Source organism: Typopeltis vanoorti, chromosome 10 (genome assembly GCF_054136105.1).
Source record: "Typopeltis vanoorti isolate ZY-2024b chromosome 10, IOZ_Tvanoo_1.0, whole genome shotgun sequence".
Lineage (NCBI taxonomy): Eukaryota > Metazoa > Arthropoda > Arachnida > Uropygi > Thelyphonidae > Typopeltis > Typopeltis vanoorti.
In genome coordinates, this window is record NC_143558.1 from 9140941 (window position 1) to 9153752 (window position 12812).

The 12812-nt window shown below is 34.1% G+C and overlaps 1 protein-coding gene across 2 annotated transcripts in view; it reads right to left on the minus strand.

The window, feature by feature from the left end:
- The window catches only part of LOC150102162 (zinc finger protein-like 1 homolog), a 64969-nt gene that overhangs the window by 20440 nt on the left and 31717 nt on the right, over positions 1–12812 (minus strand). For both annotated transcript variants that reach the window (XM_090398655.1, XM_090398653.1), the window contains exons 3-5: positions 10304–10497; positions 8766–8973; positions 1534–1660 (exon numbers count right to left, since the gene is read on the minus strand). In XM_090398655.1, coding sequence (XP_090254781.1) covers positions 1534–1660; positions 8766–8973; positions 10304–10497 — 529 coding nt within the window. The remainder of the gene's footprint in view (positions 1–1533; positions 1661–8765; positions 8974–10303; positions 10498–12812) is intronic.

Consider the following 12812-nt stretch of genomic DNA (forward strand, 5'->3'; position numbering starts at 1 on the left):
GGCATAAAGAGGAGCAGGAGAATCCAGTATAAAGCAAGTGACTAGTGTTGTGCTGTGATGCTCTGTGCTTGAATCACTACTGTTTAATTTATACATAAATGATACAGGGAATGATGCGAATGAAAATATTCAGTTTGTTGATGATGCAAAATTTCATAGTGTAATAAATAATCAAGACAATTATTTATTAAACTATGAGCTTACTGGATAATTTAAATATGCAGGCAATATGGCCAAAGGTTGATAATGGATACCAGTTTAATGAGGAAAAGTGTCAAGTTATGCATTATGGGATGAAAAGATTACAAGCTGTGTATCACATTGATGAAACTGTACTCCAAGCAACTGATGGAGTTAGGGATTTCAGGGTGTTGAGAGTGGTTCAGAAAGCATACTTCTAAGGTAACTCATAGAATTACTTGGTTATTGAAGAACACACACACACACACACACACACACACACACACACACACACACACACACACACACACACACACACACACTTTCCACTCTCCAATCAATAGGCTGTGGGCATGGGCATTTGCAGATGTCTTTACTTTAGGTTGGAGATAAATTTCATCACCTGGCATAAGCCCATTCTTCTGCTTACTGGAGGCTTGAAAAAAGTTCTGATTGGTCACTAGAATAGCGTTGTTAGACCATGTATAAAAAAAAAAAAAAAAAAAAAAAATTAAAAAAAAGCAAAAAATATTTAAAATTAATAAAAATAGAAAAGCTTTAGTCCACCCACAGAACTGATGTACTATATGTTTATAAAACCTTTCATGGATGGGGATCACATAAAAAAAAAAATAAATAAATGAATTAAAAAAAAAAAAAAAAACAGAGACAAGGAAATTATTATTAGGTCTGGTCACTGGGTTTTCTGGAGATGAGAAAGTGGTGGAGAGGATACAGAAGTGAGTGACCAAGATAGCAAGTAGTCTGTGGGTCACAAAACTTAGGTGATAAGTAGAAAAAGAATGTGACAGAAAAATTAAGTTACTAAAAGGAGATTTATAAGACTGATGCAAAAAAAAATTTCGACCCTTGGTTAATGGAATGGAAATATGTCCAATTTGTACCTTTAAAATCAAAACTAATGTGAAAACTTTGGCTGTCAGTCAGCTTTATAACTGACTACCTCCAATTATATAGAAGAAGGAGACAAGTGATGAACGTTAGCCTGTATCATTAAGCTTAAGAAGAGGAGAAAGTGATTGGCACAGCTGGTGTGAACAGGTAAACTTCCTAACTGGAAAAACCTAATGTATCATTTGGTTCTCTGTTCAATTAGGAAAGTGATTTGTTCACAACAGCTAACTTGTGTCAATCCCAGAGGGAGGACAAGAATCAATTATACAGTCATCTATATCATAGCAGACAGAACTGTAGAACCAATTAAAGTATTTTAATTTTTAAAACATTTTTTTTCAATATTTTTACTTCTGACTCTATTTTTGAGCAACAATTATATTCTTTCATTTTTTAAATTAAACATGACAAATAACATAATGGAAAAACCCATCTTACTTAAACCAACGTCCCAGCCATTCAAGTGCTGATCTTCTTTTATATTTGTCTTCATCATGATCTACAGCAGTTCGATAACTGTCCTGATCAGTAGCATCATACATTTTACGTGGTGGTGAATAGTGAGCTACAAGAAATTAGATTTCATTGAGTAGGGATGAAAATCACACAATTTACTCATTTCTTAAGAAGATGAATGGATAATTAACAAATACATTTAAAATAAAAGTATTTTAGAGAATTATTTAGCTCTTTATAAATCACCATTGCCCTTTGTTATCATGCATATAACTATACTTATCATAAAAAAGGCATTCTCAACCAGGCAAGTAAACTTATGTTGTGCTAAAAACCAAGGCTTCTGGAAGTGTCATTATAGCAAGAAATTTGTGATCTGAAGATGTTGGTATGAAATTCCACAAAATATTAGTAACTTAAATTATTTACTTTAAGAAAAGTATGATTCCTAAGAAGATCTCAGATGTTACTTTCATTATGATATATTTAAGCTAGCACATAGCTATTGAATAGTGAAGCTTTGTTTTGTAAAATTAAACCAGTCATTTGTTTCCTTCAAGTTTTGGAATAAAATATTGTATGTGATTTCTGCAAAACATCAAATAATTTCTTCATATTCAGCTATCAAGTAACCTAAACCTCAATAAGTTGAGGAATGGCTATATTCTTACCTCTCAGAACAGTATTATGTAATAACTGTGCATTTGGTTAACTATATCTTCAGTTAAATGTCGAGAAATTTGATTCAACAGTGAAAGTGGATAATTCAGAAATCACTAATAAAATACATTTATGAATTCTAATAAAATTTATACATTAAAATTCAGACCATTTTTTTTTTTTTAAATTGGGTGAAAGCTGTATGACTGAGAGGAGACCTCCAAATAGCCTTTAAAGGAATGTAGGGAACCGACCAGGGCTTCCTGACTTAATCCTCACCTTCTCGTGGTGCAACCTGTTGGGTATCTACCTGGATACTGAACAAACGAGGATGCGCTGGCAATTTGGGATTTAGCCAACCAAATTGTATTCTTATTGGCTTAAACCAATATACAAAATGATGGTACAACATGACAAAATTCATGCCGGTTAAACAAGGCCCCCCCCCCCTTGTTTTTGCCAGGGAACCGGTGCAAACAGCAAAAAGTCAGCTACTGGAACAATTCTGAAGGCACACCCCAACTCAACATCACCAGAGTTAAAGATCGGGACTATCAACATAAGAAGTCTGAATGGCAAAGAAATGGAGCTAGCTGAGGAATTCAAGTACCAGATCGACATCATAAGGGATTACTGAAACAAAAAAGACAAAAACTGGTAAGATCTATATGAGCAATAAATACAAAATTTTATATTCAGGCAATGACAATCAAGGAAAAGAAGGAGTAGTCATAGTATTCAACACAAAATACGAGGCTAATCTTCTTGAATGGCAGGCAATTTCAAGTAGAGTGATGTGGGCAAATATCACAATGGAGAACTGGACAATGAGACTTATTTGTGCCTATGGTCCTACAGAAGGTTCTACTAAGGTAGAAGTGGAGGAATTTTTTGATGCTTTAGAAAAAGCAACTGACACAATGAAAAAGTAAAAGTTGGTCCTTGTTGGGGATCTAAATAGCAGAATAGGAAATGATTGTGAGACATACAAAAATATTTTGAGAAAATTTGGAGAAAAGAGCAAAGCTAATAATAATGGCAAATATCTGTTGGATTTCTGCTCAGGACATGGACTGGTTATTACTAACACCATGTTCCAACATAAAAATGTGCACAAATTCACATGGCGAGAAGAGGCAAGGTATAAGAAAAGTCTCATTGACTATGTTATTGTTAATAGTGATGTCTTCTCCCTGGTGCAGGACGCCACAGTGTACAGAGGATTTGAAATTGGAAATGATCACTATTTAGTCTTGAGCAGGATAAAATTAAATTTCATATTGAAAAGAATAACACGTAAGAAAGTTTTAAAGCGAATAAAAGTTGAGCAGCTGTCATGTGTGAACTATAGACTAAAACACACAAAGATTATTGAAGAAAAAATGAAAGAGTTTGAGAACAGGAACCAAAACTTGGAGATTCAATGGCAAGCCTTGAAGAAAACCCTGATTGATTCAGCCAGAGAGGCATGTGGAGGTAGTCTGCAAGGATAGAAAAATCAGAACTATATGGTGGACACAGGAAGTTAAAGAAGCAGTGAAGGAAAAGAAGAAAGCATATCAAAAGTTCCTGGCAAATAAGTCAGCTTTTGCTCTTACAGAATACAGAGACAAATGCAAGAATGCTAAACAGTGTGTAAACCTAGCTAAACAAAAGTCATAGGAGGACTTTGGCAAGAACATAGAAAATAACTATCAAGAAGGTGGTAACATATTCTGGAGGTTGTTGAAGAAGCATAGAAATGGAGGAAAGAGTGCTGTAAAAGGAGTTAGAGATGATAAAGGTGATATGAAAACAGGGGGTGCTTAAGGGTCAAAGCTGTATAACTGAGAAGAGACCTCCACATAGCCTTTAAAGGAATGCGGAGAACCGACCAGGGCTTCTGACCTAATGTCCAATCCTCACCTTCTCGTGGTGCACCCTGTTGGGAATCTACTTTGATACTGAACGAACGAGGATGGGCTGGCAATTTGGGATTTAGCCGACCAAATTGTATTCTTATTGGTTAAACCAAAATAAAAAATGATGGTACAACATGACAAAATTTCATGCCGGCTGGGGCGTCGCCCGGTTAAACAAGGCCCACCGTTGTTTTTGCCAGGGAACCAGGGCGAACAGCGAAAAGTCAGCTACTGGAACAAATCTGAAAACAAACCCCAACTCAACATCACCAGAGTTAAAGATCGGTACTATCAACGTAAGAAGCCTGAATGGCAAAGAAATGGAGCTAGCTGAGGAATTAGATAAGTACCAGATCGACATAATAGGGGTGACTGAAACAAAAAAGACCAAAACTGGTGAGATCTTTCTGAGCAATAAATACCAAATGTTATATTCAGGCAATAACAATCAAGGAAAAGAAGGAGTAGCCATAGTATTCAACACAAAATACGAGGCTAATCTTCTTGAATGGCAGTCAGTCTCAAGTAGAGTAATGTGGGCAAATATGAGAATGGGGAACTGGACAATGAGACTTATTTGTGCCTATGGTCCCACAGAAGGTTCTACTAAGGTAGAAGTGGAGGAATTTTTTGAGGCTTTAGAAAAAGCAACTGACACAATGAAAAAGGAAAAGTTGGTCCTTGTTGGGGATCTAAATAGTAGAGTAGGAAATGATTGTGAGACATACAAAAATATTTTGGGAAAATTTGGAGAAAAGAGCAAAGCTAATAATAATGGCAAATATCTGTTGGATTTCTGCTCAGGACATGGACTGGTTATTACTAACACCATGTTCCAACATAAAAATGTGCACAAATTCACATGGAGAGAAGAGGCTAGGAATAAGAAAAGTCTCATTGACTATGTTATTGTTGATAGTGATGTTTTCTCCCTGGTGCAGGACACCAGAGTGTACAGAGGATTTGAAATTGGAAGTGATCACTATTTAGTCTTGAGCAGGATAAAATTGAATTTCATATTGAAAAGAATAACATGTAAGAAAGTTTTAAAGCGAATAAAAGTTGAGCAGCTCTCAGATGTAAACTGTAGACTAAAATACAGAAATATTATTGAAAAGAAAATGAAAGAGTTTGAGAACAGGAATCAAACCTTGGAGATTCAGTGGCAAACTCTGAAGGAAACATTGATTGATTCTGCCAGAGAGGCATGTGGTGAGGTTGTGTGCAAAGATAAAAAAATCAGAACTCCCTGGTGGACACAGGAAGTTAAAGAGGCAGTGAAGGAAAAGAAGAAAGCATATCAAAAGTTCCTGGCAAATAAGTCAGCTGTTACTCTTACAGAATACAGAGACAAATGTAAGAAAGCTAAACAGTGTGTAAAACTAGCTAAACAAAAGTCATGGGAGGACTTTGGCAAGAATATAGAAAATAAATATCAAGAAGGTGGCAAAATATTCTGGAGGTTGTTGAAGAAGCTTAGGAATGGAGGAAAGAGTGCTGTAAAAGGAATTAGAGATGATAAAGGTGAAATGAAAACAGGAGAAAAAGATATCCTTGAAGTATGGAGTAATTACTTTGAAAAACTGCTAAATGAAACAAGCAGTGATGATAGCACAGTGATAAAAAACACTGACCAGGCATGCAGTCAGGAATACATATCCATACTTGAAGTAGAAAAAGCCATCAAAGGCTTGAAATGTGGAAAGGCAGCAGGAGTAGATGATATTCGACCAGAAATGCTGAAGTATGGTGGTATAAGAGCCTTACAGTGGCTGCACTGCATAGTTCAGAAAGCCTGGACAGAGGGATGAATTCCTGATGATTGGAGCAGAGCTCTCATAGTACCCATATATAAAAAGGGAAATAAAACTGAATGCGAGAATTACAGAGGTATTTCCCTACTGAGTGTTCCTGGCAAGATCTATGCAAGTATACTTGAGAAATTGTTGAGAAGAATTGTGAAAGAAAAGCTTGGTGAAGAACAAGCTGGATTCAGGCCAAATAGAGGCTGTCAGGATCAGATTTTCACTTTACGACAAATAGTCAAGAAAGCATGGGAATATAACAAAGATCTGTATTTAAGTTTTGTCGATTTGGAAATGGCATATGACAAGGTGCCAAGAGAGAAGCTATTCAATACGCTACAGTTATATGGTGTCAATGGGGCATTATATCAAGCAATATTAAGTCTTTATTTGAGTTCTAAGTCAGCAGTTAAAATTGAAAGGAAGTACAGGAAGATGGTTTAATGTTAAATCTGGTGTGAGACAAGGATGTACATTATCCCCTCTGTTATTCATTATCTATATGGATCACATTATGAAGGGAAGTGGTATTAAACATGATATCAAAACTGGAGATGTTAATGTCAGCTCTTTGCTTTATGCGGACAATGTTATACTTCTAAATAAATCTGCTACAAGTTTCTCTGACTAAATTGAATAACTGTTGTAATAGATAAATATATATGGTATTGTTATATCTTCTTCTTTGTCTTTTTTTTTGTGTGACGTGACTTTCTTGTTAATTTTCTATCTTGAATCCTTATCGTACCAACTAAGCCTGAAATCTCTAACCTATCTCTCTGGGGCTGCTTCTCCATTCGGAACTCTGACTCTGATATGGTAGGAAGTCAACTGAATACATTTATATGGAATAAGAGAGAAATTAGTCAAAAACTAAATTAGCTGTACACAAGACCGTGTTCAAACCAATTTTTACCTATGGATCTGAGAGCTGGGTCAGATGTAAAACACTTGACCAAAGACTAGAGACCACAGATATGAGAATGATTAGAGGAGTGAACAGATGGCATCAATGGCAATATCATATTAAAAACGAGGATATTAGGAAAGGACTTGACATTGCCAGCATCCAGGAATGCGTTAGCAGAGCTAATCTCAGGTGGTATGGTCACTTAAACAGAATGGGCAAATAAAGATTAGCAAAACAGGTGTTCTCTGCCAGGTTGGCAGGAAAAAGACCCAGAGGAAGACCAAGATATAGGTGGATTGATATGATAAAAAGTGTCTTAGAAGATAGAAATATAAAATCTGACAATGTTGTAGCTTTGACAGGTACCAGATTGATTTGGTAGAAAATTGTAGGTAGGAAGTTAGCAATCATGTACATTTTTCATGTAGTACTATCATATGCTGAACATCCCTTGAGGGTAAATGTCAGGAATTTGATGATGATGATGGTGATTATAAAATATCTGATGATCAAACCAACAGGCTATGGGTCTGTATCCCACTACGCGCACGAAGCTTGTATCTTTAGGTGGTAAATGAAATTAACCATCCTGTTTTTTGGAGGCCTGTTCCAAATTTGATCTCCAGAATAGGGTTTCCAGATTATACAGCTCTTTGTAAGCACACATCAAAAACTAAAATAAACGATTCAATCATGTGTTTCAGTTTCTGATCTCTGCATATTACTATGTTCTCAACATCCTCAACTGTGTGTGTACATTTTTATTTTATTATTTTTTTAATCCCCACAAACTGCTAATAATTTGATTGATTTGATTTTTCATGTCTGAAGAATCATACCTGAATTTCTGCCATTTCTTCATTAGCTCTGTTTATGACTGGAAAAGTATCGACACCATTAAGTGACATCATTACAGTGATGTCACCTGCTAAACTTTCATGCTTGAGAATCAGCAGACAAATCACATATCATGACAGGTTCTTCAACTGTAACCAAATCTGGGTAGGGGAACAAATGAATTTGTTTTAAGATATATCAGAACAACGACAATTAAGGAGAATGCTATATCTTGTTGGTACATTTGAATTACTCAAAGGTGTAAAGATATGAACCATCATTAATGAGTCAAGTGAGAATGCCAGATATAAGAGAGAGAAAGAATAGATGTGAATAGAAATACTTTCATTACTGGCAAGAGTATTATTAATAACATGAGATCCTATAAACTCCAGACATGCATGTTTGCATTCATGATGGAGAACATAATTAAGAGGTAAAAAACTTATGAGCAAAGGGAAAGAGATTTGTTTGTAAAATATAAATAACACCAATAATAGACAGTGTCTGTATACATTTGGTAGCTCAAATAACTATAGGGAGGGAGCTAATACAATGAACTAATAAAGTTGATCAGGTGATTTTTACAGACATGGCAAGAATACGTGTCAGTTGATGAAACAGCAAATCATCTTGTACAATATGCTGTGCTTGTTATGTGTATTTATTTCTAGTTTTATTTATATTTCCTTAGTTTTCTTAAGTGATAATCAGTATATACTTTTTATATAGTAAGATAAAATATCACTGTGTAACTTGCATTTGTATGTTATTCTATTAGAGGTCCTTGCATTTTTTTCAAGTATAGAGATACAATTTTGCCACAATATCCTAATACTGATTAACAGCATATAATCCCAAAAGCTACTGATATTAACTGCACATTGAGTATTGATGTTCCATGTATAAGAACCAACATAAATATGGTATGAAATGATTGGTGGTTTTTTAGAAAAAAATTATGGTGTTTGTGGTGATCAACTGGGTTTTTATGAAATGTCAGGTGAATAACATATTTGAAATCATACAATATGCATGAAAACAAACAAATAACAGTTTTTACCATCACAAAAACTTTATACACATATAAAGTATCCATACCTGTGGAGAATGATGCTCCATATGGTTCTGGTCTAGTCTGATGAATATCCATAGAAACGTGAGAACTGCTGCTGATACTGTTTTCTGTATTGTTTGAATATCTAGCTTTATTGGCTTCAGAATGAGAAGACTGAATAGCCGTTTGAAGATTTTGTTCCATTTTTAATTCTTGTTCTTGCTGAGATGATCTCGAAGAGTTTTCTTCTATCTACATACATAGGGGAAAAGAAAAAATGAATAGAACGTGCAAGTATATATAGCAAGCTTAGTATTTTAAGGAGCTTCTCCATGTGATTAAGGTATAGGATGCATTGAGTATTATTTTAAACTAAAAGTAGAACCACTGATATCTTTAAAAAGTAGAAGGAAGGACCTACCTTCAGGAATTATATGTATAGTTGGCCTAGTTGCTTCTTCTGTTTAGAGTTGAAATGTAGTTGACCACAAATGTATGATACATAAATACAATGGAAAAGTAAATAAGCAGTGCAAAGTAGAAACAAGCACAATTGGTAGACCAATGATGAATAATTATGAAGCTGATATGATAGACTAAAAAAATCATGAAATGATCTCGTGCATAAAAATAATAATAATAATAATAAATAAATAAAATAAAAATTCAATAATTTGAAACATCTAACTTTCCACTCATTATACCTCATTTTATGGATGACTGATATTTTCTATTTTACATAATTTATTTACTTTTCTATTTAGAGATCTCACAATTTTATGTTCATGGTCAACTACATTTCAACTCGAAACAAAAGCAACTAGGCCATCCAGCATATTTACAATTCCTGAAGGTAGGTTCTTCCTTCTAACCTGGAAAGATATATCAATGGTTATAATTTCAGTTTAAAATACTCAGTTACATCCTATTCCTCAATCATATGTATTTGGAAGTGGTCAAAAGTAAGATTACTTAGGCATTCTATAAAATACTAAGCTGCCTATATATACTTCTTGTGCAGAACCTAATAAGAGCAACATGAATCCCATTGTTAAGAAAATATAAAAATCTGAATACATATTTTCACACTTATGACAATTGTTCTATTCTGCTTTAACAGAAGGACATTCAAATATTCAAACAATTCAAAATGAGGACAGCCCTAATGGCTGTAAAACTGAAGTCATGCCACTGGTATGACAAGTATCAGATTCAACTTATGCTATATGCTAGCTAAACAGATTTTCTTACTTGATAAGAAAAAAGAATAAGCCAAAGAGATGCTTAACTTTTTTCTTCCTACTCAGTTTCATAAAGATTTATTATGAAGACCATTCTTTTCTTAAGATTTCTAATGAATTAATTCCTCAATATCACATAAAACAGGTTTTTTGTAATATTGTGCTACAATAGTTAATCTATATCCTGTTTTTTCAACCTACTATTTTTTGTTTTTTTCTGAAAAGAGAAAACTGACAAATTTTACAATTAACAACTGACAACTGTTCAAGATGTGATAATGTTAATATGGTCACTTAAGTCAAAACTATGTGCTATAAGACTTATTAAAGTCTATACTCACAAGAGGAAGTCCCAAACCAGCTCGTGCCCAATTGACACCTGTTAATACTGCTTTGAGATTATCTACCACCGGAGATATCACGTTATTCTGGGGAAATATACCTGTTTTACATGTAGGACAGGTATAGCCAGCAGGAGCAGTATGAGGGGGTAGTTGCCGTGCATAGCTATCCAAACATGCCCAGTGAAAAACATCTGAAACAAAACATTAAAAAAGAATTATACAGAAAAAAAAATTAACATTCACAAGTTTAAAAAAATCCACAAACTTGTTAGTATTGGAAATATCTTGCAAATATTTTGAAAAGCAAAAGAAATGTTTTCAAATTACTGCAGAGACAAAGAAAATGTTCAGGTCTCCAATAATCAAGGTGATGTCTCACACTAAGTCAGTAAGATTTAAACCCACTTCTTATTGGTGGGCAAAAGGTAATCTGACATTAGGTTTTTCTCACCCACTGTCAAACAAAATATGGCACAGAATTGGGTTCTATTTACATAATTATTAATAAAGGTAAGCTATCACTTATTACAATATATGTCACTCAAACTGTAACTGTCATAACCTTTGTAAAAATAGAAGTTAACTGCAATTTCAATCCTGAGACAACATACGTGCCATCAAATAGTACTTCAGTTAATTAATGAATGATTGTTTTCTTCACAGAATTTTTTAGATGTCCTCAACCAAACATCATAATGCTGAGGTTATGTAAGTTTACCATGATAAGGAAAATTGTATATCTATTTGATGAAGCGTAGCAATTATGTTACTAACTGAACAATATGAAATGAATACTCCATCCTTCTTGATCACTGTGTGCTAGCAACTTCATTCTTGCATGGAAGATGACATTATGAATGAGAAGTGTGCTTGCCACAAGAAAGTGAGACAAACCTCAAAAAATTGCTTGATGATGAAATATGCTATGAATGTATACCACGCAAGAACATTTGAAAATCAACAGCATGTTCTAAGGTCATATGTCATCTCCCTCCTTCCTAGCATACAATGAGAAAAGAAACATGGTACATTCTATGAATCATCTAGCGATCTATTATATATATATGATAGATGAACTCTCAGATAATAATAAAACTCATTTGACCTTCAGTAAGAAATGATGCAGAAAAATATATGCCACCTGAAATCAAAGCAAAATACTAATCTAAATGTTGAAATGAAAAACACAGAAACTGAAATAAGATTTTCCACTTTATATACAAAAAAAGCTACTTTTTAAAAGAAAAAAAAAGTCCAACAACGAAACCATGGATCTGTCCCCCCACAAACAACATTTGAAGGCCAAGTTATCATTTGTAACATCAAATGGAAATGCAACTCCTTAGACCACAAAATGTTCAATGTTCATTTTTCTCCATCCTACCATACCCTACCACGTAGAGAGAGACAAATGTGATAAATTTCTGCAAATCACCTAAGTAATTCAACATATATAACAGTATTTTGTATATACACAAGTGTATGGTACATAATATTCCATGATTAGCTGTGTGTAAAGCGTTAACCATTCATTTGTACTAAGAGGTGAATGCGATTTCTTGATACAATGTTCTTCAGAAAAGTAGACAAAAATCTCCTCTAATGCCACTCTGTGCAAGCCATTGCTGTTTTTCCACCAAAAGAGACTGTTAGTAAACATGTCAGTGAAAGGCATAAGACGATTATTTTAAGACCCCAACATTAATCTGATATGGATACTTAGATGTTATCATTATCATTCATGTTGATAAGTAATGGACAAAACATGTCTAGAAATAATTACTAACAAATTTATTTAGTTAATTATTAAGCCAATATTTCAACTTGATTGCCAAAGGTTTGTGTCCCTTCACAAAGAAAGGCAACTAAACACATGCACAGAGCACACTCAGGCATTATTCCTACTTGTGTTCACTCTTTTATGGGAACAAATTGATGTCGCGTGTCATGCTAAGCAATACAAATGGCACTATTCAAGTGCTACAGGACAAGCTGTTAAAACACACTAAACACCAAGCTTTGAATGATTCTCTTAATCATCTCCATTGCTTCAGGGCAAAAAAGAATTTAAAAGAGTGAAAGCTCAACATATTCCAAAATTTAATAATGTAACCAAAACACAATACAAAACCTCCATTTTCCTCCAGAACAAATTGATTAACTTGTCATCTTTTCAGCTCAAGAAAGAAGTTATCAATTTCCTCAGCTATAACTTCTCCTTAGCTCTAAAACAAGCACCCAGTCTTCAAATCTCGGTGATAAAAAATGTGATCTACAGCCTGCTCTCCCATATCACCAATAATATCCAGCTAACATTTCCAAATGTTTGGAAATTTGGCAGAATATTATCACTAAAGAGGATAATAAAAGTATGGTAGTAAGTACTTAAATACTCAGAATGACTGAATTTTTTTTTTCTTTAATAAGACTTTCACACACAAATTTTTGTAAACATACAGTGCATTCTTACCATGGTAAGCCAAGTATTAATTTTATATTTTTTGTA